Here is a 27,972-nt window from a genome sequence, read left to right on the forward strand (position 1 = left end):
TAGACACTTTTGTTCGAATGGCTCGGTGCCATTTATTTATTGGTGAAACGTTTTTCTTGCTATGCAATATAGTTACCAAAATCTATTTGTGAACTGTGCAATAGAAAAAGTGAAGATATGGACGTAAAATAAACCTGATTAAAGATTGTAAATCTAGAAATGCCAAAGAATAATCAGCCCTGATTAGCTGCTGAAAAAGATTCCAATAGGCGTAAAAGGCAAACAAGTGGTGAAAATTACATGAATGGATCACCGAAAAAAAGCGATGACACCAGAAACTGAAAGGTAATTGACTTAATGGCATTTACTTAAATAAGTAAACCAACGCCTAATCAGATCAACCCCCTGTGACTGCTTGATATTGCAGGAATAGAGGTGAAACAAATATGGTAATATCGCCCCTCATGTCTAGGAATCATGCGAACCAATAATACCCGAATACTTTAATTTCTTGGTGTACAGATTTTCATTTGACAATTCTAGCCATAGGTGGAAAAAGGGTAAAAGTAACTAAATGTCTTAATATTTAGCATCTTGTAGTCGAAGTTGAACCTTTTGTATGCACATTTCTGTGATGAACACGAAGCCATTCGGTGGAATAAAAAAATAAACTTTCCGTAAGCCACTCTCCCGCTCTGGCACGCACGCACGTACGCACGCACGCACGCACGCACGCACGCTCACACTCAAGCCAACACGCACACGCACGCACACAAGCCCACACGCACACGCGGTTGCTGTTTAAGACCACGATTGTGCATCATTTGGGTGAACCTGTACTGGGTATCAATGTCTAACTCAATCGGCTAACATTAAAAACTTGATGGGTATGAGGAGAACCCCCGTGAAGACGCCCCCAGAGGAGGAGAAGTGTAATCCAAGTCTCCAGCTCGTGTCCATGAAGGTTTTGCTTTTGGCAATATTCTGAAAACGCCTCTGAAAAAGTGGACACAATATATTTATCAAAATGACAAAGTATCACCTAATTGTGTACTCTTATGGGAGTTAAGATCACCTTAGCGCAAAGATCGCTTTGTACAACGGCACCCAGGGCATTAGTCCATCGCAAAAATAACCCTTATAACTCCCGTAACTCAACAAAGAGCAAACTGCACAATGTGAAACGTTGAAGAATATAGTCAGAATACTCAAGGAAAATGTAGCAAATCACTACACATGTCTAAATCCACTGAATACAAATCCCATAATCATTAGAGATTTTTGTGAGTGTATTTGCAAATGATGTCTTCGGCGTGACAAGCGAACGCTTCAACCGCTAGGCTACCCGACCGCCCCTATTCCGGATTCAAGATCAGCTAAGAACGGACTGTTTCAAGACTTTTGACAGTCACACAATTCTGAACATTCGCAAGTGCCCACATTAAGTACAGGGCTGTTGCCACCTATTTGGCCAATTGATTGTAATAACGACAACTGTGTGTTCCCCTACAATTTAATGTTTATTCATTGATCTTGAGTGGTCAGTTATTGATTTTGTAATTTAGTTCTGTAGGTAATGATTTCTGCACTGACCTTTGCGTTTCAATTTGAAAAGCACCTCGTAACAATAATGAACTGATGACCAGTGGCCAAATATCAACTGTACAGTATTATTTTACTTCAACAATGTGTTTGCTGTTGAGATTTGCTTTCATTGCATGTTCTGTTTGTATAGTGGATAACTATTTTGCGCTCATCTTCCCGAGGCAAGGGCGCAGACTGACTATAAAAGTCCAGTTTCCACCCTTGCCGAACTGGGCTGGAAATTTCCAGGATCGATCGAAACACCCCCAGTCAATATTACGAGTTATGCCCCTTCTATGTTCCTCATATTGGCCAATCAGATTCCATCTCTCATATTGCTTGCATTTACTTCAAACAAAATGCCAGTCAAGACGATCTGATCGATAATCAAGATCTATATTGTAATAAAGCGGTTCCTACCCCGCGAAGTGCATCAATCGTTATTTTTTCATTTTGTTTGTTCGTGTGTGTGCGTGCGTGCGTGCGTGTAGATAAGATTATATTATTTAATTTAAGACTATGAGCCTGCTTTTTTAAAAGAAAATAAAACCTTGCAACAATATAATTTTTATGACAGGCGATCTTTCAGTTTTCAACAGTCTGACGCCACCCCCATCTGACGCCCCGCCCCCCCCCACCCCCCCCATCCCACACACCCTACCCCCCAACCCCGCCCCCACCCCCCACCCCCAATGGTTGGTCACTTAATCTAAAGAAGATAGCTGTACGCACTTTTTGATTTTGACACAGACGATGACAGCAATGATGATGAGTATCCCAAGACCTACAGCGAAGCTCGCCGCTATGATTATTTTTTGTGGTTCTGTTAAGATATCTGGAAACAAACGAGTATTTTACGTAATTAATTACCTGACTAATTAATTTCATTTATTGTTAATACCCATGTTTCAACATGAACAAATTATTTCTTAAAGGAAATAATTGACAAAGGAAAAATTGGTGGCAGGAGATTGCAGTCTCCCGGGATTTTCTATCTCTACATTCTTCACTCATTAACAGACCCGTGAAGCTCCGGGGTAGAATAGGTCTTCAGCAACCCATGCTTGCCGTAAAAGGCGACTATGCTTGTCGTAAAAGGCGACTAACGGGATCGGGTGGTCAGGCTCGCTGACTTGGTTGATGCATGTCATCGTATCTCAATTGCGTGGATCGATGCTCGTGATATTAATCACTGGATTGTCTGGTACAGACTCGATTATTTACACACCGCCGTCATATAGCTGGAATATTGCTGAGTGCGGCGAAAAACAACCAACCAACCAACCAACCAACCAAATCACTCATTGACGTGTATTCGTTTGTTGTTTTAAGCCGTCGTCAGCAATATTCCAACTATATCATCTCACTATTCCAACTAATCGAGTCTGTGCCAGACGAATCGGTGGTTAATGGTATGACAACGATCCAAACTTTCGGGGTACGATGATATGCAATCAAGCAAACCACCGAACACGACCACCCGATCCAATTTAGTCACATTTTAGGGGCGGTCGGGTAGCCTAGTGGTTAAAGCGTTCGCTCGTCACGCCGAAGACCCGGGTTCGATTCCCGACATGGGTACAATGTGTGAAGCCCATTTGTGTTGTCCCCCGCCGTGATATTGCTGGAATATTGCTAAAAGCGGCGTAAAACCATACTCACTCACTAGTCACATTTTACGACAAGCAGTTGTTCCTGGGGACCAATAATAAATCTGGGTGTCTGCTTTACTTACCGCTGGATCGGGTGGTCAGACTCGCTGACTTGGTTGATGCATGTCATCGATCCCAATTGCGTGGATCGATGCTTATGATGTCAGTCACTGGGTTGTCTGGTCCAGACTCGATTATTTACAGACCGCCGTCATATAGCTGTAATATTGCTGAGTGCGGCGTTAAACAAGAAACCAACCAACCAACCAACTTACCGCTGATGGGATTGACTGTTGTGGGTGTAGGTGCGGATTGGGTTGTAGCTGTACTTGACACTATTCTTGTACTGGTTGTCAATGACGTCTGTGAAGCCGTTGTTGCAGTTGGCGTTGTAGTAGTTGGTGTAGTAGTGGTAGTTGTTGATGTAGTAGTGGTTGTCGGTGTAGTAGTGGTTGTAGTAGTTGGTGCATTCGTGATTGTTGTAGTAGTGGTAGTTGGTGTATTAGTAGTTGTTGCAGATGTTGTAGTTGGTGCGGTAGTCGTTGTTGGTGTAGTCGTAGTTGTTGTAGTTGTGGTAGTTGTTGGTGTAGTTGTAGTTGTGATAGTAGTTGGTGTAGTCGTGGTTGTAGTTGTGGTAGTAGTTTGTGTAGTAGTGGGTGTTGTAGTTGTGGTTGATGGTGTTGTGGTAGTTGGTGGGAGAGTCGTGGTTGTTGTGGTAGTAGTTGGTGTAGTAGTGGGTGTTGTAGTTGTCGGTGTAGTAGTAGTAGTTGTAGTAGTGGTAGTTGTTGGTGTAGTCGTGGTTGATGGTGTAGTGGTAGTTGGTGGTGTAGCCGTGGTTGTTGTGTTAGTAGTTGGTGTAGTAGTGGGTGTTGTAGTTGTAGCCGTGGTAGTTGGTGGTGTAGTCGTTGTTGTTACTGTCGTAGTTGTGGTAGATTGTGACACAAAATTGCGACAAGTGTCACAACACCTTCCAATGTAGTCGGAACCGGAAGTGATGCAGTTGCTTTCAGTGCATGGGTCAGTCAACGTGTTGTCACCATAGGGACAGTCTGCAACATAATCAAGCAGCATTGAAACCTTCCAATATGTAGTTATATTGATGATCATAGTCTCGAGCATGTACGTCTTCTGATTAACATTACCGGAAGACACCACTTTGTTCTTCCTTGTCTTTGACCGGGCATTATTTAACTGAATTCAGTTCAATCTCATTGAAATCAGATCTTAGTTCTCGCTGCCGCTAAACAAAGATCTGAGGACATCCCATTACGGGTCACGTCAGACCGACCTTTCGCGAACTCTGACCGACCAATGAAATTACTGACAAGAAGTCGACATTAGCCAATCAGGAGGTAGGTTTCTCGTGCTTTACGGCACTAATTTCAAATTGGCGACTACGCTTCGTAACATATTATGACAATTAAAAATTTGAAACCTGAACAAAAGAAAATTCTCGAATGGCTCATGTATGGTCTAGATTGTATAGATTCAGTCGTTACGCCAGTAACTATCGTTCGGAATACCCCGTTTAAAAGTTTTCGAGGCTGCATAATTAGAAATCACATTCATGATCTGGTAAGCGACGCTCTGCTTGGTCGGATGAAAGGTCGTTCTGACAGGACCCCTAATGGGATGTCCTCAGATCTTTGTTTAGCGGTAGAGAGAACTAATATCTGATTTTTATGAGATTGAATTCAGTTAAAACCACAAGGCAATGACGGAACTTCTCTTTTTCCCTACTAATCCCTTGATGAAAATTTCATGAAAAAAGCTTGTTTCCCCAGCGGGATTCGAACCCGCGATATTTGCACCGAAGGCTTACGAAAGTAAAATGGAAGACACTTTATGAAATTAACGACTAATGTAGTTTATAGTTTAACAGTTTTTGCACGGCGAAATATGTGTTTTATTCATTCTATGCATTGTAAGTAGTAGGTAGCATTTCGTTCGAAGAAACGAACAGATAGAAAAAAAATTACTCTTATCGGGATCAGGGCCATGTTGCTTACACTAGGCCCTTCAACATGGGCAAGTCATGGTTAGGTGATTGATAATTAAGTGTGCTCAAGTTGATCCTATATGAATTGTATACGTGCCCTTGGACATGCATTCCATCGGCTCAGGGAGCACATTCACGTGCACCACGCAGGGCCGACTCGCAGTGCTCTCACACATTCGTCACCACTCGCGCCTTTCCGTAACCCCGCTATTCGGCTTGTTCCGGAATAACACGAGTTGGTCACATATGTGCTCTCACAGTGAACCAAAGAGTTCTTTTAAAATACGGTTATCAAAACAACGTTGTTTAAACAGTTAAGTGCTAGGGTACTTTGAATGCTGGCCATGCTTATTCCTTTCTACCACGGTTCATGTGGAAGGCAATGCAATATTCCAGCTATATGACAGCAGTCTGTAACATTCGGGACCAACTCGTGTTATTCCGGGACAAGCCGAACAGCGACTCGTGTCCCTCTCATGGCCATTTTTGCGGCCGGGTTCCGTCTTAGCGCAAACGGGCATACCTAAAACAATTGGCAATTCGTTGCGTAATGGTTCACATATATATTTCCCCATATATTATATATATTTCAGATGCAATTTAAAGCACATCGGGACGTGCGAAATTATAAAGTATGATTGAACACATTTAACTGTGTCTTGGGTATATTTTTATATACGAATACGGTAACGGACATGTCTTCAGGTTTTAGACTCAAGCCAAAAGGTGATGCGATACAGTCTAATATAAATACAGGACTGATTGAAATAATGACACATGTTGATCAAGGAGCAAGCTTAATCCATATTTGCCTCAATCGCCTACCATCAAATAGTGTACTAGTTCATTATTTGAAGGTATTTTTACCAGATTCCTGACTCAAAACATGGAAATTTGGTATCGTTTTTTGTAGGGGCGTCTTGTAAGTGTCAGATGTTTTGTAGGTAAAGTGAATGGGTTCCCGGTACCCGGTAGGACGAAATGGTAAATTGGCTTTAAGCGTTCTGGCGCCTCATACGGCAGCTTTTATTGTATACTCCTCAGAAATCTGAGAATGGAGTGTGAGTGCATGCTGATTCTAAGACAGGGGTAATAATACTATGTAGCACCCTGACCATTCTCTTGGTAAATTTACGTTGTCGCATTAAGGTGGACTTATTATCATTATTATTTTTTAACAAATTCAATTGGTAATATAGATGCAGCTTTCGTAACCTACAATCTGGTCAAGAGTGAGTGAGTGAGTGAGTGAGTGAGTGAGTGAGTTGGGTTTAACGCCACTTTTAACATTATAACAGTTATATCACGGCGTGTCAGCTTAATGTGGGAGGCAAGCCCGAAGTGATGCAGGTCTCAGACGTTTACTACTTCGGTGAAACCCACGAGCACGGGTATGGTGCTGACAAACCTATATCTGGTTAAGAAGAAATGTAAGTATCATCAGATGAATATAGCATACTTTTACTGTAATTATTACAATTATGTTCATTAATAATAGATATATTTATGTTGGTCGTAGGACCACTATCATTCCTGCCTAAGGAATCGTAGAAATGATAATCTAACATAATATATATCATATCACATACTTCAGACTTAAAACTTCGATTTAGTGTTTAAAACGTTACTTGAATTGAATTGACAACTTGAATGATTGACTAACTCATTTGAAACCCAAACCAGACAATCCCCATAATCTGTACTTACCTCCCCTTGACGAATAGGATAGGCAAGTCTCACAACAGCCATGGGCAATGTCTTCATTGTAACATTGGTATTTCGTTGCCGAAGTTACAGCCCGACAGTTAGAATAACGATCACCATATGTGCAGTTTTCTGGAAAAAAGATAACGCAATAATCAAAATAGGGAATAAATACAAACTTTGTGTTAAAGGAATGAAACATCGCAAATAAAATATGTAGGTCGAATATGTTAATTGATTTACCATCAAATGTAGAGCCACCAACTGAATCGAATATGGCTGCCATAACCATTTATAAAAAGTAAAACTGTTAATAAATCAGTTGTATTATAATGATAGCTTATCCATTCTGAATAGTTCATAACATAAAGCAGTTTAAGTGTGATATGATTTAAGTTTCTCGAGAACATAAAGTAGCGACTAAAATGATAATATAGGATATTATGGACAGTGGTTCACAGTATTTAATAATACCTATCATGTTTTAAGCTGCGAAATGTATCTATCATAATAACATATAGCTCCATATAACTAGTATAAACAGTGAGTGGGTGAATATGGTTTTACGCCGCCTTTAGCAATATTCCAGCAATATCACGTCGGGCAACACCAGAAATGGGCTTCACACATTATACCCATGTCAGGAATCGAACCCGGGTCTTTGGCGTGACGAGCAAACGCTTTAACCACGAGGCTACCCGACCCACCCTATAGTACGTACATAAGGGTTTGATAAGGAAGAGTTATTGGCTGAGAGTAAACGAATAGTATAACCCAGGTCCCCCCGACATCCACAGCTTCCACTGAAGGTGCCACACTCCCCCCTGAAATCCAAATCAAAACCCAAACCACCTTTCAATAAACGTTTTGTCAAATTAATTGGATATATGCAAAATTTATAACAACGACGTGAGGTATTAATAGACTGACCAATCACCAACAGTCATATCTGTCCCAATCTCATTAAAATCAGATCTTAGTTCTCGCTACCGCTAAACAAAGATCTGAGGACATCCCATTACGGGTCACGTCAGACCGACCTTGCGCGAACTTTGACCGACCAATGGAATGACCAATCAGAAGGCAGCTTTCTGGTACTTTACGGCACTAATTTCAAATTGGCGACTACGCTTCGAAACATATTTTGACAAATTCTCGATTACAAATTTGAAACCTGAACAAAAGAACATTCTGGAATAGCTAATAGATGGTCTAGATTGTATGGATACAGTCGTTAAACCCATAACTATCGTTCGGAGTTAAAGTTTTCGAGGCTGCATGATTAGAAATCCCATTCTGACTGTCACTTTCATAATCTGGTAAGCGATGCTCTGATTGGTCGGATGAAAGGTCGTTCTGACGTGACCCGTAATGGGATGTCCTCAGATCTTTGTTTAGCGGTAGCGAGAACTGAGGTCTGATTTTAAGGAGATTGTATCTGTACTTACCAACAGGCGACGAGTACGCTGAACAAGTTTCACAACAGCCGTTGGCATTCCTTTCATTGTAGCACAGGTTTCTCTTGTCCTTGGTGACAGCAGTGCAGTCAGAATAGCGATCGCCATATGTGCAATTTACTGGTATATACATAATAATGAAATGAGTAAGGAATAAATGTTCAAAACATGTCCGGGGTATCGTTGCCCTAGACTTCAATCACTATGAGTTACCCGTGTAACTAGAGGAGTGTAGAAATTCTTACGATCTACATGGGCTCGTACACCAGAATACAGAGTGAGTGAGTGAGTGAGTGAGTCTTGATTTACGCTGCTTTAGCAATTATATTCTAGCAATATCACGGCGGGGGACACTGGAAATGGGCTTCCGCGTGACGAGCGGACGCTTTAAACACACGGCTACTTATTCACTTATCAACTCACTTTGAACCAACATCATCATGATTAATAGGCATTTCATGTTTGCCATAAAAGTCGACCATGTTTGTCGTAAAAGGCGACTAACGGGATTGGGTGGTCAGGCTCTTTGACTGGGTTGATGTATGTCATCGAATCCCAATTGCGTGGATCGATGCTCATGATATCAATCCCTGGATTGTCTGGTCCACACTCGATTATTTACAGACCGCTGTCATATAGCTTGAATATTGCTGAGTGCGGCGTAAAACAGCAAACAAACAAACAATAATAGACATTTACAACTTAGGCCTATAGTAAAGGCTATAGATTTTTAACATGGAGCTAATGACTGAGTTGTTAAGAACAGTGTTCGAACCCACAAAAGCCAGGAGTGGATCGTGGCCCGTCTAAGGTACGCAACTTTGCACAGCGAAATGCTCCTTAGTGCACTGATATACAATCCGTTGGTCGTGCCAGGACCCGGTGATCCATGATGCCAGCTTAACCCTAATTATGATCCTTGGTCTATCGTCCCGTGAAGATTCCGGGGTAGAATAGGTCTTCAGAAACCCATGCTTGCCGTAAAATTTGACTATGCTTGTCGGAAAAGGCGATCGGGTGGTCAAGCTCGCTGACTTGGTTGATGCATGTCATCGATCCCAATTGCGTGGATCGATGCTCATGATGTCAATCACTGGATTGTCTGGTCCAGACTCGATTATTTACAGACCGCCGTCATATAGCTGGAATATTGCTGAGTGCGGCGATAAACAACAAACCAAACCAAACTAAACCTTGGTCTATCAGCACCAGAGTAGTCATGACAATCGTTCTCTACTCTGTAACTAAATGTTAGGTAAATACTCAAACAAAAAGCCGTGAGATAGCAGAAATAAGGTTCAAAACGGCGTAAAACTTATTCAACTCTCTACCTGTACTCACGTATTACTTACGGTCACATATAAATGACGTAGTTCATTCCTCAAACCGCACCAATACCATCATTCCATTTTTGTTAATTTAATTGGATATATGTAACATTTAAACCAACGACGTGACGTATTAATAGACCATTAATCACAAACAGTCATATCTGTACTTACCAACTCCCGACGAGTAAGCCGAGCACGTTTCACAACATCCGTAGGCATTGTTTTCATCGTAACAAAGATTTTTCTTTTCCTTGGTCACAACGGTGCAGTCAGAATAGTGATCACCATATGTGCAATTTGCTGGGGACAAAATACAATTAAATTACAACCGAGAGTTAGTTAAGCTAGACTTTCAAGATGTATATATACTACAGGTACGAGTCTTGGGTAAATTGTCACTTTCATTCAGATAAATATAAGATCTAAATATACTTCTTACCAAATACGAATATCAAAAGAAAACATTTATCGTTGGATTATATGTTGTTTTGTCAAAACATATATACCATGTTATTCATGTCGATGGTCAACAGGTACGGTCTCAAATTAAGTATCGTGATGTAAAGTTAAGAGAAGATAATCTAAGTTTGGAAATATTGAAAGACATTTCCTCATTGTAAAATTGTTTTAATCATCAGGAGGACGTGCGCTCCACCACCCTCAACGTTAACAGGATGAACACTTATATAATTTCAACATGACATTTCATTATCTACTCTGACGACGAACGGATGGCCGTATTTATAATATCCTCCTTAACACAAACCCTCTAAAGGTCTCTCTCATTACTTACCCACTACAGGCTTGCCGTAAAAGGCGACTAACGGGATCGGGTGGTCAGGCTTGCTGACTTGGTTGATGCATGTCATCGATCCCAATTGCGTGGATCGATGTTCATGATGTAAATCACTGGATTGTCTGGTCCAGACTCGATTATTGACAGACCGCCGTCATATAGCTGGAATATTGCTGAGTGCGGCGTTAAACAACAAACAAACAAACAAACTTACCCACTGACGACTTAAAAGCTGAACATGTTCCACAACAACCATTGGCATTTGCTTCACCGTAACACAAGCGTTTCGTGTCCCTTGTTATTGCAGTGGCACAGTTAATAAATCGATCTCCATATGGGCAGTTTTCTAGAGTAAATCACATATTCAAGAACACATTAGTAATATTCACGAGGCATATTTGTACAAACGTAAAATTTTCAAACCCCTTGGTAAACAAAACATTCAAAGTGTCCGTATTCCAAAGTAGACACATTCTATGGATAACAACAAGTTGTTATCGATAAATTGTGTCTACTTTGTCATCCCTCAACTTCTAAGTAATGCCTATCAAACAATTCGTGTCCATGTTCACCAGACATTGATGGCAGCATTCCAAATGAGCCAAACCGAAGGTGAGGTAAATACCACGTACTGAATACCACAGAGAAGTGATTCATGATAATGATGATGGTGGTGGTGATGATGATGATGATGATGATAACAATAATGATGATGATGATGATGATAATAATAGGCCATTGATTTTGCGCATATTTCCACACCAAACTGGGCATGCTCAAAGCGCTATTATTGCCCCGGTCACCAGATCATTGTGCACTCGACAATCATTCTCAGCTCCCTAGGGAGTATACAACCCAAGCTACATTGTCATCTCATCCTACCGGGTACCCATTCACTGCTGGTTGAATAGAGGCACATTTCGAACAAAGTCACTTGAACCACACTGATTGTTTGCATAATCACGTTCATACTGCTTTAAGGCGGTGTGATTCTTGTCACTGCTTCTAAACACGCAATAATGATCGTTTCTAAATTTTCGAAGGCAATTTTATTTTCATTTTTACTGGAACAAACTATATTTTTTCACAAATAAATCCTAGCCCAAGCCTCTCTCTCGAAAAATATCAAATGTTCGGTCCGTTAGAAAGCACCATTACAAAAAAAGACCCATCAAATACAGTAAACTACGGTTATAACGAACTCAAAGGGACCCCTAATTTTAGTTCGTTATAACCGCAGTTCGTTATAAGCATATATACAGCACATATACAACAAGGGGCCGGGACCAAAAAATAAGTTCGTGATATCTGTCAGTTCGGTATGAGCGTGTTCGTTATAAACGTAGTTTACTGCATATCGAACGTGTAGATGTAAAGAATATCAGATTCTATGGAAGTCGTGCTAATTGAACTAAAAGACAGGCGTACACATTCTGTAAAACATGCTTGCAATGACGTTACGAGAGAGACTATTATTGAAAAGGGAGTACCGTCACTTCTCTTGTAGACAGGGCACGTCTCGCAGCAGACCGTCAAATAATAAGACCTGTAGCACAGTCGTGGTGTCGCACTTATCAGCTCAGCACATGTTTTATTTTGCGGGTACACGATTGGCTGGTTCCCAAAGAGACAGTCAGCTGAAAATGTAGACAAATTCCCGAAATTGATTGATCATCATAATCAGCGGAATGGTTCTCCCTAGCGGTACTTATATACACATATACTTGGCATCATGTCAAGCACCGGGTACTATATTTCCTCGTCAAGTTTTCAAATTGAATTTTTTACTTTTTAAATTAATATTTTTTTTAAATCGTTTCCTGTATTAATATTCTGACAAAACACATTTGCAGTTTTTTTTCACAATGAGACATTCTCATACTGACATTCTGAAAATCGATTATTCAATAATATGTTTTGTAACCGTTCCATGGCAATAGTGCATAGAGTACGCTTTCATTTGTTTTCCCCTCTTCTTTAAATAATATAATGTAACCGGTTACTGGTGTTCATCTAGATCACCATAGTGTTCCCTTACCAATTTTGTATCAGCTATCGTTGGTATCCTGCCCATTTAATAAAATGAAAGTTGGTTGGTTGGTTTGTTGTTTAACGCCGCACTCAGCAATATTCCAGCTATATGACGGCGATCTGTAAATAATCGAGTCTGGATCAGACAATCCAGTGATTAATATCATGAGCATCAATCCACGCATTTAGGATCGATGACATGCATCAACCAAGTCAGCAAGCCTGACCACCCGATCCCGTCACTCGCCTTTTACGACAAGCATAGTCACCTTTTATGGCAAGCATGGGTTTCTGAAGACCTATTCTACCCCGGAATCTTCACGGGTCTAATAAAATGAGAACAATGTGGAGGAACATTCGTGGCCTTTATCCATCTAGCTACTCGTGACTCAAGGAGGATCGAAATCAAGTCTTACCAGCGCAGATATATCACGACTGTCGATAATCGAGCACATATGTTGTGCATGTGTCTAAGTGGACGTCTATAACGTCATCGAGGTGACCTGCTGGTCTAATGCGCTGTGACACATCGGCAAAGTTGCACCCCTTAGTGCTGGCTGGATCCGCTAGTACTGATTCCAATCAAAAGATTAATCTTGTAATGATCCATGGTTTGTCAGCATCATACCCGTGCTCCTGGGAGGCACTTAAATTGTCAGGGCCTACAATCTGCCTCATCTACGGTTCCTCTGATACGCGCTACGCCGTCTTGTATATCTGATATGCTATTCCAAATGGCGTCAAACTGTATAAATAAAAATATCAATCTACACTTACTGTTGTTTTGTTCTGGCGCATCGATGGAGAAAACACACTGCCCAGCTACACACCACTGAAATCACACGTGTTACACATACAGTTGCTATTTTTGTGACAAATAAGCTTCAAATTGACATCAGAATACACGGTTGTTGTTTGTTGTTTAACGCCGCACTCAGCAATATTCCAGGATGGCGGCGGGCTGTAAAGTATCAAGTCTGGACCAGGCAATCTAGTGATTGACATACCGTATTCGACGTAATAAGCGCCCCGCTCTATTAAGCGCCCACGGCGACATTTGCTAATATATTGGCTAGTGAACAATCCCAATTAGCACCCCTTCCGATTGATCAATGTACACAAGACTTATTTATTCGCGTATAATACGCACTTATGGGCGTTTAATTTTGGAAAAAAATATATCTGTCGTACATAAACATTCCAGGCCACGAAATTTATCTTTCAACTCTGTTTTTTCCATCAATATAGTATTCTAATAAGAGCCATCTATTTCTAATTTTGAGAGCGCCCTGGGCGTTTATTACGTCGAATACGGTAATGAACATCGATCTACGTAATTGGGATACGATGACATGCATCAACCAAATCAGCAAGCCTGACCACCCGATCATGTTAGTCGCCTCTTACGACAAGCACAGTCGCCTTTTACGGTAAGCAAGGGTTGCTGAAGACCTATTCTACCCCGGATGTTTATGGTGTCCAGAATACGGGGACATGACCGGGAAAGTGTGAGGTGTATTGTCATTGTGTTCCCTGTTATACATGGTGGTATTGATTAACATATACTACTCAAAAGAAGTTAAGAATCACCTGATTCTTTCATATTACAATAGTTAATCTCTCATGCCATGACAGATAAACATTACCAATATGAAAGAATCGGGTGATCCTTAACTTCTCTTGAGTAGTATTTATAACTATCAGTGTTAGTAGTAGTAGTAGTGATACTAATAACAGTACTTGTAATATTTATAATAATAACGCCTGATAACAGATAAAGGTACATTCAATTTCCATTCAGAATTCACTGTAGGTACAGACATTAACATGGGTTAAGCACAGACACATATGACGTTCAGATGGCTTACCTTTTTATGACCACATGGCGTTCCTTCTGCAGCGTTTCGGGACGACTGAAGCTGTTCCTTGCCACAGACCATTCTCTTGCAGATGTTCTCAGAACCACCAATGTCGACACCCTGTAAACGTCATGATCAATAATGGGTGACATTGTAAGAAAGGGGGCGGTCGGGTAGCCTAGTGGTTAAAGCGTTAGCTCGTCACGCCGAAGACCCGGGTTCGATTCCCGACATGGGTACAATGTGTGAAGCCCATTTCTGGTGTCCCCCGCCGTGATATTGCTAAAAGCGGCGTAAAACCTCACTCACTCACTTGTAAGAAAGTATAGCGTCAAAATCAACCAGTTAGGTAGTTTTTGCACCTGTATAGTTCATGATGCGCCCAAGGCAGATATTCTGCTAATGCTGATAAATATATTTTGTTCTTACTAATCGCAAGACGAAGCCAGGTCCAAACATCATCTGACACTGTGCATGAACGTCATAGAGTTGTCCCGGCATCGTCCCCGTGATGTTTGTCACAGACGCCGGCTCGAGACTTGTCTGTAGGCATTGCTTTTGGGTATTTGTACTGAAAAATATACGGAGACAAATATCGAATAGGATATGTCACGACATTACGTTATAGTGAGATAGTCATGGCCTTAGGTACAAACCCATATTGTATAATGTCGTCATAATACCATAATGACGCGGTCTAGGGGAAACGGTGCCACAATACAGTAGGCAGAGTCACCTGCCGTTGTCGTGCCAGGATCCGATGACCCCACTGAAAACACCAACTTTCTCATTCACATTATTCACTCTAAATAGTGTACACGCTGCCCTGACCATATAACTTCCAAAATTAATCCAGTTGAAGTCCTTTGGAAAATCTATTTGAGCAGAGCTAATAGAAAACAAACTGACACGCGTCATTTATTGTAAATATTAAACGCTAACAACAGGGAACAATCAGTCTCCATTATTATCCGAAACAGATTTCATAGGCGTAAAAGACAAAATATCGGTGGCAATCATATGAATGTATCACTGCAAATCAGTGATGGCACCTCGTGTTCGCGGAAAGGGTAACTTGAAATCAGTGATGGCACCTCGTGTTCGCGGAAAGGGTAACTTGAAATCAGTGATGGCACCTCGTGTTCGCGGAAAGGGTAACTGAAAATCAGTGATGACACCCCGTGTTCGCGGAAAGGGTAACTGGAAATCAGTGATGACACCTCGTGTTCGCGGAAAGGGTAACTAAACATCAGTTATGGCACCTCGTGTTCGCGGAAAGGGTAACTGAAAATCAGTGATGACACCCCGTGTTCGCGGAAAGGGTAACTGGAAATCAGTGATGACATCCCGTGTTCGCGGAAAGGGTAACTGAAAATCAGTGATGACACCTCGTGTTCGCGGAAAGGGTAACTGGAAATCAGTGATGACATCCCGTGTTCGCGGAAAGGGTAACTAAACATCAGTGATGACACCCCGTGTTCGCGGAAAGGGTAACTGAAAATCAGTGATGACACCCCGTGTTCGCGGAAAGGGTAACTGGAAATCAGTGATGACACCTCGTGTTCGCGGAAAGGGTAACTGGAAATCAGTGATGACACCTCGTGTTCGCGGAAAGGGTAACTGAAAATCAGTGATGACACCCCGTGTTCGCGGAAAGGGTAACTGGAAATCAGTGATGACACCTCGTGTTCGCGGAAAGGGTTAGCTTGTCCTGTCCTACCGGTAGCACCTGGCACTTGCACAATTTTCATAAAAAGTAAGTGTGTAAGTAAGTAAGTAAAATTATGCTTGATAAATGACACGTTGTGCAGGATCAATCAAAGAAAAAAGTAATGTTTTCAAAGTCAGGGAAGAAAAGACGTGGACAAAGGTAATGAAATAATTCTTACATACACATAAAAAATCATTTCGGTATTGATAATGTGAAAAAAACATAGTCGTAAATACAACTCTCTTTAATCGTCAGCGTCTGCTCGGAGAGCGGAAGGTTCAGGGTTCGATCCCCGGCCGCGTCATACCAAAAGACGTTAAAATATGTTACCGTGTCTGGCGCTGGGCATTAAGGGGTTAAAACAAGGACTGGTCGGCTCGGAGTCAGTATACAGTGTCTGAGTGAGGTATTCATGTTAAACTGCAGCATGGTATCTCAGTGGGCTAGCACTCTAAATCGGCATCAGTCCAGACTAGTACAAGCAGACACACACACACACACACACACACACACACACACACACACACACACACGTGCATGCACGTCGCTATATAAGTGAAATAATCTTGAACGCGACGTTAAACCCCATTTCACCCCACCTCTTTAATCGTCGCCATTTATAAAAAACACTTTGCCATACACCGCGTAAATGGTATTATGTGAAAAGCTATGGCCTCAAAACATTTGTCCACCGCAATTATTCCACATCTTCAATAATAAAGTGTCCATTTCACATTATTGTTGAAGCGCTTAGATTGTTGTTATCACAGCACTACACATGTCAAGTGCACACGCCATACATAGTTTTTGATGCTCACGCAAAATGTTCATCACGCTTTTGAATAGTGGTCCAAACTCTAGCTTGCCTGCATTAAAACAGGGGTCAGGATCCTCATCCCTTGCATTCCCTGACGATGTCAGACAGGTTGGTTGGTTGCTTTGTTGTTTAACGCCGCACTCAGCAATATTCCTGATATATGACGGCGGTCTGTAAATAATCGAGTCTGGACCAGACAATCCAGTGATTAATAACATGAGCATCGATCCACGCAATTGGGATCGATGACATGCATCAACCAAGTCAGTGAGCCTGACCATCCGATCCCGTTGGTCGCCTTTTACGACAAGCAGAGTCACCTTTTACGGCCTATTCTACCCCGGAATCTTCACGGGTCTGTCAGACAGGTGTTAATAGGACTCGCTATCGTCACAAAAATTCTCAACCTCTTTTATATCCTTGACTGTCTGATGGCCGTTGAACATACAATTACTGACCATGGATTTTCAATTCACTTGATGCAATCCTTTGTTTTTCCTGAAGAATTTAGTATTCCAAAATCGGAATAAGGCCATTGTGCTGGACATGATTTGTGCGGTATACGCGCGTGCGTGTGCTTGTACTTGTCCGGACTAATGCCGGTTTTATAGTGCTTACCCACTGATATACAATGCCTCAGTTTAACATGGATGTCCCACTCAGACACAGTATACTAACTCCGAGCCGACCAGTCCTTGTTTTACCCCCTCAATGCCGAGCGTCAGGCAGGGTAACAACAAGTACCATATTTTAACGTCTGTTGGTATGACAAGACCGGGGATCGAACCTTCCGCTCTTCAGGCAGACGCTCTATTAACTAGACCAAACAAGTAATCAAGGTAAGGCTATATATGTATGTTCCTCTTTGGAAATGCGTGTATGATACTCCCGTTTCGTTTGTCGATGTGTGCCAGGTTTCTATTCTACCCTTTCTTTCTACCCTTTTCTCAACCCCCCGGTGTCACCACCGATTTTTAGTGATCCATTCATATATGTTTCATCGTTACTTTGCCATTCACGCCCAGTGTAATCTGTTACGGAGACTCGTTATTCTCTGGCGTTGACATTTTGTATTTAAATTTCCTTGTTCCGTCTCTCATACCAACCCATTTGTTAGGATGCCTTGGATGAAGGTTTGGAAGTAGTGTAACGAACACGTCGAAAAGACGTAGTAGTTGTTGTGGTCAAGGACGTGGGTCCTGCTGTACCCGCTGCCGGTCATGATGTACTTGTATGTAGAGTTACACTTGTTGTTGTATTCGCCGTCATGCCTGGCGCTGAGCCTGCAAAATCCAGGTTAATTTTTACTAGATTTAAATATATGACCCTATTTTTAGCATTATTCTAGTAATATCTGGAACTCTTAGTATGGATAATGTACTCTGTACCGGTGTGCGGATTGGAACTAAGGACTTTTCATGCCGAGAAACTGCTTTAATACACGCTTACCCAACCGTCCTACTTGAGATTAAGACAGCACAATTAGCACCACATGCTTAGATATACGTATTTTCCGGGTGGCGTATGGCAAGCCGTTTTCACATTTAGTACGGAATTACAGATATCTTCGATTGTTTTAAAGATATCGGTATTTTATTTAAAGATATCAATAATGTTTTTGAGATATCAAAAAATAATTAAAGATATCTTAAATTCATTTCTGATATCCATAATACAATTACTGATATCTTAAAATGTTACGGTGATATCAACAAATTAGTTTGTGATATATCTAAATGTAGTTAAGATATCATTAAACAATTACCATCCTACAGTACATAAATTTATTAGAAATAAATTCAAGATATCTTAAATTCAGTTCAAGATATCTTGAAATAAGTAATACATATCCACAAATGAATTACAGATGTCTTTAATTCAATTAGAGATATCTTTAATTCAATTCAAGATATCATTAATTCTGACCGTTACTGATATCAAAAATCCAATTAAAGATATCATTAATTATATCAATTATTGATATCAGTTATCTAATTTAAGTAACATTATTAATGTAACATCTTATATAATGGCAACAATTGAAGATATCAAAAAATAATTATTGATAAGTGTATTTAGTTTCAAGATATCAGGAATTAAATTATTGACATCATAACAAAACATGATATTTTGATATCTTTAAATCATATTTTGATATCAATAATTAAATTTAAGATAGCAATTCATTTCAAGATATCAGTAATACGTTTCACCATATCCTTAATTCATTTCGTGATATCTTAAATTTTATTGCAGATATCCACAATTATCTGCATTTAAGATATCTTCAATTCAATACAAGATATCTTCAATTCAATTTAAGATATTTTTAAAACAATTCAAGATATCTGTAATTCCGTAATAAATGTGAAAACGGCTTGCCATAGTTGCGCATCTCAAGTTTGATGTATATAATCTGGCGAATGTTCAAGCCACTTGCGGAACAATAAGAATGCAATACCGTATTCGACGTAATAAGCGACCCGCTCTAATGAGCGGCCATGGCGATATTTGCTTATATATTGACTCGTGAACAATCCCAATTAGCACCCTTTCCGATTGATCAATGTACACAATACTTATTTATTCGCTTATAATACGCACTCGTGTGTTAATTGCACCCTTAAGTATGGGCAATTAAATTTTGGAAAAATATATCTCTCCTATATGAACATTTCAGGCTGAAAATAAACCACGACATTTATCTTTCAACTGTTTTTTTTTGACAAAATAATATTTTAATAAGAGCCCCCTATTTCTAATTTTGAGAGCGCCCTGGGTGCTTATTAGGTCGAATACGGTAATTCAAATGTCATGGTAAGCTACTTACGCATGTCCGACTTCGTGTGTTGTGACGAGCATGTCGTCAACCAGGTTGTCTGTATATTCCACAGCTGACACACTGTTGTATGGTGTTTTACATATTGTTCCTACATATGCATATCCTGTGACAACGAGGATGAACCACATCAAGTAATATCAAGAGTGAGTGAGTATGGTTTCAAGCCGCCTTTATTAATATTCCTGCAATATCACAGCGGGGATACTTGAAATGAGCTTCAAACCAGGCCTCAGTGTGATGAGCCATTCTTTAACCAGCAGGTTACCCCACCGCCCCATGTTACAATGAGGACCTGGCGTTACCAAATGCCATTTACATTGCTTATCTCATGAAAGTACTCAGTAGCAAAAGTTATTGTCATTACATACATTCATGAAGATACGAAATATTTCCAGCTTGATAGTCTTCTAGCTGTATACGATTGCCACCAAGGACAATTTCCTCCCATAAAAAAATATTTCATTTTATTTATTCAGTTAGTTATACAATAACTTAAACACGGGTACATTGTGGATAAAAGTCACTGTTAAAAATTCAAAAGTTCAAAAGTTCAAAAGTTCAAGTGTTATGATGACGTTTTATGAACGTTCCGGGCAGAACAGATCAACATGAAAATATCAATACCTATTTCGAGGCCAAGTTCTAATTATGAAATTCTTTTGTGATTTCAATTTGAAAAATCCTTTGCCATTTTATATCTTAATTTAACAGAAGTACATAAGTGTTCTAAAAAGACCCAGAGGCGATTCTACGGGTAGTATGATATGACCACGTTCCTTTTGAGTACACATCAAAACATCCCCCAGCAGGTGTTGTCAAAGCTATGTATCAATTGTTTAAAACAGTTAGATTCAATCCAAACTCAATGAATGCCTCAGAATATATACGGCGACTCACCAAGCAGGTCTGTAGTGTTCCTGTTTTCCTCTTCACGGAATAAGTCGTACCTGAAACGAATTGGTAACAAGGCAGCTAATCTGATGTAACAGGAACTATTCTAACACATGACATTAACTTTCAACAAGGTGAAAAATTTCCTTAATACAGTATTATCACAGAGGGGCGGTCGGGTAGCCTAGTGGTTAAAGCGTTCGCTCGACACGCCGAAGACCCGGGTTCGATTCCTGACATGGGTACAATGTGTGAAGCCAATTTCTGGTGTCCCCCGCCGTGATATTGCTGGAATATTGCTAAAAGCGGTGTAAAACCATACTCACTCACTCACTCACTATTATCACAGAGACAGGCATAGGTTCATTATTGGGAAGGTGTTAATTAAGTTGGAGAGTTAATTATCGCCGCTCTGAACAGCATTTCATTTTTATATCAGGGCCTGTTGGATTGATGTTGGAGGAAAGCCTAATATGATGGTCTCAGACGTGACCACATTTCCACAACCCTAGAACATAATCAGGGCGAATCTGGGAGTCGAACCCACGATATTAAGTTTAATGTAGGCCTACAGGGCGCCCCTCTGCAGAGCTAATTGGTGAGGTGATGTGAAATTAGGTTTAACGTCGCGTCCAAGATTATTGCACTTATATAGCGACGTGCATGCACGTGTGTGCGGCTGCGTGACCGGACTGATGCCGATTTATAGTACTAGCTCACTGAGATACCATGCCGCGGTTTAACATGAATACCCAACTCAGACACAGTTTACTGACTCTGAGCCGACCAGTCCTTGTTTCAGCCCCTTAATGCCGAGCGCCAGACAGGATAACAACAAGTACCATCTTTTAACGTCTTTTGGTATTACGCGGCCGGGGATCGAACCCCGGACCTTCCGCTCTCCGGGCGGACGCTCTACCACTAGACCACGGAGGCGGTCCATAAAACAAGAACTGAAGAAAACAAGAACTGCATGGGCACTTATTACATGGATAACACAACAGGGAAGAAAATGATCAGGGAAATGTGTGAATTTAATATACTTTAAATGTACTTTAAGCTGATTGTGACAACTCACGCTGTGAACACAATAATGTGGTCATTGTCAGGGAATCCTGGTGTGTCAGCCTTCCATTGCCTTGTGCCACTGAGAAGTTTATCACCATCTATCTTCGTTTCATTAACTACAGCACTTTGGAACGGTTGTTCTGACTGCTTATCCTAAAATGATATCACGGAGAACCATGATACATACAATATAATGATACATGGAGTATCATGCGACATACAGTATAAAGATACGTTCAGTACCATGATATAAATATGTTTTATGACACATGGAGTACCATGATACATACATAATGATACATGGAGTACCATGATACATACAAAATAATGATACACGGAGTACCATGATACATACAAAATAATGATACATGGAGTACCATGATACATACATAATCATGATACACGGAGTACAATGATACATACAAAATAATGATACACGGAGTACCATGATACATACATAATAATGATACATGGAGTACCATGATACATACAAAATAATGATACACGGAGTACCATGATACATACATAATAATGATACATGGAGTACCATGATACATACAAAATAATGATACATGGAGTGCCATGATACATACATAATAATGATACACGGAGTACAATGATACATACATAATAATGATACACGGAGTACAATGATACATACATAATGATGATACATGGAGTACCATGATACATACATAATAATGATACATGGAGTACCATGATACATACATAATAATGATACATGGAGTACCATGATACATACATAATAATGATACACGGAGTACCATGATACATACATAATAATGATACATGGAGTACCATGATACATACAAAATAATGATACACGGAGTACAATGATACATACATAATAATGATACATGGAGTACCATGATACATACATAATAATGATACACGGAGCACCATGATACATACAGAATAATGATACATAGGAGAAAGTTGTATGTCTTGAAGGAGTGATTGAAGAAACATTCTATCGATAACAAAATTCCTCTGCTAACAGATTTGAGTGAATCAGAATGTTTAATAATTAATGATGATATCAATATTGTCCCATGATTATCATGTCTTTAGTGTACCGTATTTGTCGTTACTGGTTTATTGAAAATAGATTATCTTGCTGCCTTGTTTGGGGTAAATTTTATTATCATGACTACGCTCTATTAATGCCAAGTGGTCATGTTTTGTTTATTTGTTGTTATGACGGCGGTCTGTAAATAATCGAGTCTGGACCAGACAATCCAGTGATTGACATCATGGGCATCGATCCACGCAATTGGGATACGATGACATGCATCAACCAAGTCAGCGAACCTGACCACCCGATCCCGTTAGTCGCCTCTTAGGACAAGCATAGTCGCCTTTACGGCAAGCGTGGGTTTCTGGAGGCCTATTCTAACCCGGATCTTCACATGTCGAGTTGGCATGTGTACAGTGATGCTATCTGATGTCACCATCACAAGTTCACACAATTTGACAATATCACATTAAACGTAACAGCGTCAACATAAGTCATTACATATGATACTTATGATACACAAGTGTGTGTTTATCAAAGGTATTTTATGTTTGTAAAAGATAACACCAATTGGAGGCAAACATCTTACCTCAATGATATATCCAACCAGGTTTATGTTGTACAGAGGGGACGCAGTCTTATAACGAAGATCTACCTGTTATGGAAAGAGAAATAGTAAATTTAGGTTACTTAACTCTAAGGAAAAAAATATAATAAGAAAATGATAACAACTAAACTCATCAATTTGTATCCAAACTGAGAAACAGGGTCACCTGTTATCACCTTACTGATCTATGTGAACCTGTTTGATGAACACCTTTTGAACTATTACAATGAAAAGAATGTACCATACGTACATGCCTTGGCTTACTTTTATTCCGGTTTTAACCCTATCGAACATGTATGGTTTGCTTTGTTTGTTGTTTTAACGTCGCACTAAGTACTATTCCAGCTATATGTCACGCAATCAAACAAGTCACCGAGCCTGACCACCCAATCCATTTGGTCACCTCTTACGTTCAGCATACTTCCCAAGGACCTACTGTAACCAGGAATACGCATGTTGAATACTATAAGAAACTCACCCCGTTTACAAGATGTGCAAAGTGTCTTTTGAGGCCTTGTTTTGTCTCCTGGTGTTTTAAGGCTTCGGACAACTGGGTTGCTCTGGAATACCATCTGTGATACACAAGGTGAGGTGAGGTGAAATGGAGTTTAACGTCGCGTCCAAGATTATTGCACTTATACATGAATAGCGACGTGCATGCACGATTTATAGTGCTAGCACACTGAGATACCATGCCGAAGTTTAACATGAATACCCCACTCAGACACATTTTACTAGTCGACCAGTCCTTGTTTTAGCCCCTTAATGTCGAGCACCAGACAGGGTAACAACAAGTAACATTTTAACGTCTTTTGGTATGACGCGGCCGGGGATCGAGCCCCGGACCTTCGGCTCTCCGGGCAGACGCTCTACCACAAGACCACTTAGGCGGTCGTGAAAATGCTTTGGCAAGATAAAAACACCTATGGTTCATCATGCAAATATTTAACTGCAGTAGTTCCTTAAAATGTTATTTGTTGTGAAAGAGATATAAATATGGACAACTCCAATATCATCATTTACTATTGCTAGATAACACTGAGATATGACAACATTGATTCAGTCTTTGTTGTGAGTTTAGGTTACAGACACGGTTACAGACAACTGAATGCAGCTCACTTTTGAAATTGTACGCATTGATAAGGTTGAAAATATGCACCTTTCATAAACAGAGAACCCTATTACTGTAATGACGTCCACGTAGATTGGCTCCTGAATCTGGCGCTTCTTCCTCAAGGATTCTGATGCCATCATCTCACTGTCACTTCCTGACTGACCCTTCTCGCGACCATCTGAATAAAATACACAAATGTCCATGTGACATTTACTCATGTTATTTGTAACCTCTACGTTAACCATTTCTCATTTCTGTTTCTTGATAATGTGCAAAACAACTTACCATCGGTTATCAGGCCAAAATATTATTGATTGTTTAGATCCAATCAATTTACTATGCTTAAGTACTTATACATTTCCAAAGTTCTCATCTAAACACAACTTCATTATACACGAAGGAACTGCGTGACATTTATTCATGTCATTGGTGATAGGTGTTAACATGTATGTTAACCTCTGTTTTGACCATTTCTCATGTCTCATGTCTGTTTCTTGATAAAAAAATACACTTACCATCTGTTATCATGACAAAATATTCTTATATTGTTATGATCCATATTTCATTTGCTATACTACATGTACAACAAAGTTCATGTTGATGAAATTCATTTTAATTAAAGAACCTATTTGGTCAAATATTGGCAAAATGATTGTTTCTTCCAGCACACATATTTAATTTTATTAGCATCGTTATATAAACTGCGTTAAGCATTTTGATTCACATTTATTCAGATCCAGCTATTTAAGTTCAAAGTAGTAATTAACAATGAAATAATAAGAATTAAAAGTTCATACGTATTTTTTTCAATAAATGGATCGATCCCATAATGTTTAAATATTTCGATGAAAAAAAAAATCAATATAAAAAGAACATATTCCGGAAATATTTTAGCATTCTGACTGAAGTAAACTAAGCAAGATATTGCAGATACATTGTGCACCGACAAAAACAAACTTTACAAATTGAACCCGTGTTTGACATGTTATTTCATACAGAGCTGTGATTGTAGGACGAAGGGCCTTTTTGGTCCATTCGATATGCATAATTCAATAAATTAGCAAATTGTGTTTAAATTGTCATGTATATTTTTAGATCAGTTCGTGTGAAAGAGAACTAGGCGGAATATTATAGAGATTTCTGCAGGTTTCAACATCTTGTCAGGCCCCAAATTCAAATGCTGTATATGTATATATGATTCTCCGCTGTGATTTCCTTTTTATTGTTATTTTAACTATGTTACTGTAAAGTGTAACTGCAATTATGTTTTAGTTTGCCATGTACATTTCAGTTGTTATATATTCTATCTCTTTTACCCCTCGGTCGGACAGCTCTGAGGACCTCATGTTCTACTGCTTCCTCTGACGTCAAATGTCAAGTTTCTTGTATCTTGTATGCTTATAGGGGGCACGGGTGGCCCAGTCGTCTAAGGCGCCGCGATTCGCTTTGCAGAGTTGCGTCCCTTGGGCACGCCAGAAACCTATGATTGTCGGTTTGAATCCCCGTTCGCCCCGATTATGTTTCTAGGTTCGTCCGCACCATACCTGTGCTCGTGGGTTTCACCGAAGAGGTAAACGTCAGAGACCTGCATCACTTGGGGCTTTCCTCCCACATTAAGCTGAGACGCCGTGATATAACTGGAATACTGTTAAAAGCGGCGTTAAACCCAACTCACTCACTCACTGTTTATAACGTATCACAATATTTTGGATGATTGCAGGAAGGATTCTCCAATATTTAAAGTCATTGACTCCAGTTGATTGTCTTAGGAGATGAAGGGCAAGACAGTACAAACTTATGAGGAAGCATTCACAATCAAAGATACACTCTCGGAAACCCGTCCCTCTTTCATTCTCTTAACTGGTCATGCCCTAAGTACGTCACTCTGAAGTGTTGGTATCAGCGTCCATTAATGTGACTGTCATAAGGGACAGAACATGTAATATTTGAGAGCGCAGGGTATTTTACGTGACAGAATATTTTTAGTCAGGGCATCAAAACATAATATTCTGAAAGAAGGGGTGAAAAATAAATTTTCAGAACATCCAGCAAATGATTTATTTGTTTCTGTTTAACCATAGGACAAGTTTTGTCTAGTACAAGCGTGACACCTTACCATCATTGTCTATCCGCGCAATGTGTACTGGTGAATATGTAAGCGTGTATCTGATATCACTGGAAGCTGATTCTGTTCCTGTCGGCTTCAACTTATACATACGTGGTCCAGAGAGCAAGAGAAGGCCTTCCTGGTAAGTAAACAACAATTGCAATATGCATCTTGATGTCGATGTACATTTCAAAGACTCATAATACATGTGTTGAGACTATTTGCATGACACTACAAAACAGCTTTTCAGGTGAACTTTCAAAAGACACACCAATCGACTGACTTATCGTTTTTGATCCCGCAATAATTTTAATATTTGCATTGAGATGGTGTACGAGTTTGCAGCAAATGATAAGAAAGGTCCACTGAAAGTCAGCGAAGACACCAGGTGTTCGCGAAAAGGGTACGCATGACCTGCCCTAACGGTAGCACCTGCAATTCACACAATTTGCACAGAAAGTATTTATTGCCTGACGCCGCACAGACATTAATTAAAGCGACCAATCCGTTTCCATATTCACAATAAATCTCTGCTAAACGTAGAGTCGATTCTAACTTTCTCATGAACATGTTTGTGAATCACTATCAAATAGTGAAGATACCAGGTGTTCGCATATAGGTGAGCATATCCTGCCCAAACGGTGGCACCCATCACAAACACATGCAAAGGCAAATCAATTGTTCACCAGGTATAGAAATGCCCTTCACATGGCTACCTTAAAGCTCCTTGAAAGCTTTACTGAGGCCTTGAACAAATGTCATTTAATTTTTCCTTTTAACACGAACTTCATTACAGTCGTTTTGCTTTTGAATTTGAAATGATTATGGAGGCCCTATACAGACATTATCAATTGCTAGTCAACATTTTTATTTCAGCTTGTAAGGCGGCGACACTTACAAATAGATAATACGGTTGGTTTTCCTCTTTAATAACACAGGACACCTCAATGTTAGCAACGTGAGTCACATCCTGGTAAACGGCTGTTCCCTGAAAGAAACTTAAAAAGTATTACACAATGAAATGATATGCTTTATGAATAAGTGAATGTCAGCTTTCAATTGGGTAAACGTCTATCTAACTCTTATCCATAGCAAGTTAATAAAGGTGCAAGAGTCTTATGTCATATATTGTCAGCGAGTGAGTTATTTGCAGTTATAGGCGTAACACTTGCTGGCAGTTATGTCTCATGACAAAAGTGTTTCATGAACGATCCTAGGTTCTTGTGCACTCCCGCATACAATAGAAATGAAAATGTATGCATTTGTCTACATGGTAGAAGTAATGAGAGTCTCTGTCCTATTAGATACCCTCCCCTTGCCACAATCAGCGTACCCATCCTCTTCTTTGTTCATATGAGGGGGCGATGGTGTAGCCTTGTGGTTAAAGCGTTCGCTCGTCACGCCGAACACCCGGGTTCGATTCGCA

At 40.1% G+C, this 27,972-nt stretch overlaps 1 protein-coding gene across 1 annotated transcript; it reads right to left on the reverse strand.

The window, feature by feature from the left end:
• Window positions 1-234: 234 nt before the first annotated feature.
• On the reverse strand, window positions 235-27,899 carry LOC139441892 (uncharacterized). The gene is made up of 21 exons (XM_071222641.1): window positions 27,855-27,899; window positions 27,445-27,534; window positions 26,556-26,685; window positions 24,485-24,617; window positions 23,804-23,897; window positions 23,308-23,373; window positions 21,693-21,835; window positions 20,621-20,670; window positions 19,712-19,826; window positions 17,988-18,164; window positions 14,783-14,924; window positions 14,363-14,473; window positions 13,272-13,326; window positions 11,954-12,100; window positions 10,678-10,809; window positions 9,839-9,967; window positions 8,328-8,456; window positions 6,883-7,011; window positions 3,452-4,225; window positions 2,257-2,359; window positions 235-936 (listed from the first exon to the last, which is right to left on the reverse strand). The coding sequence occupies exons 1-21, from the start codon at window positions 27,897-27,899 to the stop codon at window positions 813-815; spliced, it is 3,018 nt and encodes a 1,005-aa protein (XP_071078742.1). The 3' UTR covers window positions 235-812.
• Between the last annotated feature and the right edge of the window lie 73 nt (window positions 27,900-27,972).

This window comes from Haliotis cracherodii, unplaced genomic scaffold (genome assembly GCF_022045235.1).
Source record: "Haliotis cracherodii isolate W230 unplaced genomic scaffold, xgHalCrac1.p SCAF_48, whole genome shotgun sequence".
Taxonomy (NCBI): Eukaryota; Metazoa; Mollusca; class Gastropoda; order Lepetellida; family Haliotidae; genus Haliotis; species Haliotis cracherodii.

Excerpts from the sequence above, each read along its gene's own strand:
- LOC139441892 (XM_071222641.1), bottom strand. The coding sequence starts at position 27,899 with ATGAACAAAGAAGAGGATGGGTACGCTGATTGTGGCAAGGGGAGG. Across the intron at positions 10,810-11,953 it reads TGTCTACAAGAGAAGTGACG|AAAACTGCCCATATGGAGAT; the intron begins GTACTCCCTTTT and ends GATTTACTCTAG. Across the intron at positions 4,226-6,882 it reads ATCCTATTCGTCAAGGGGAG|ACTGTCCCTATGGTGACAAC; the intron begins GTAAGTACAGAT and ends ATTATGTTGCAG.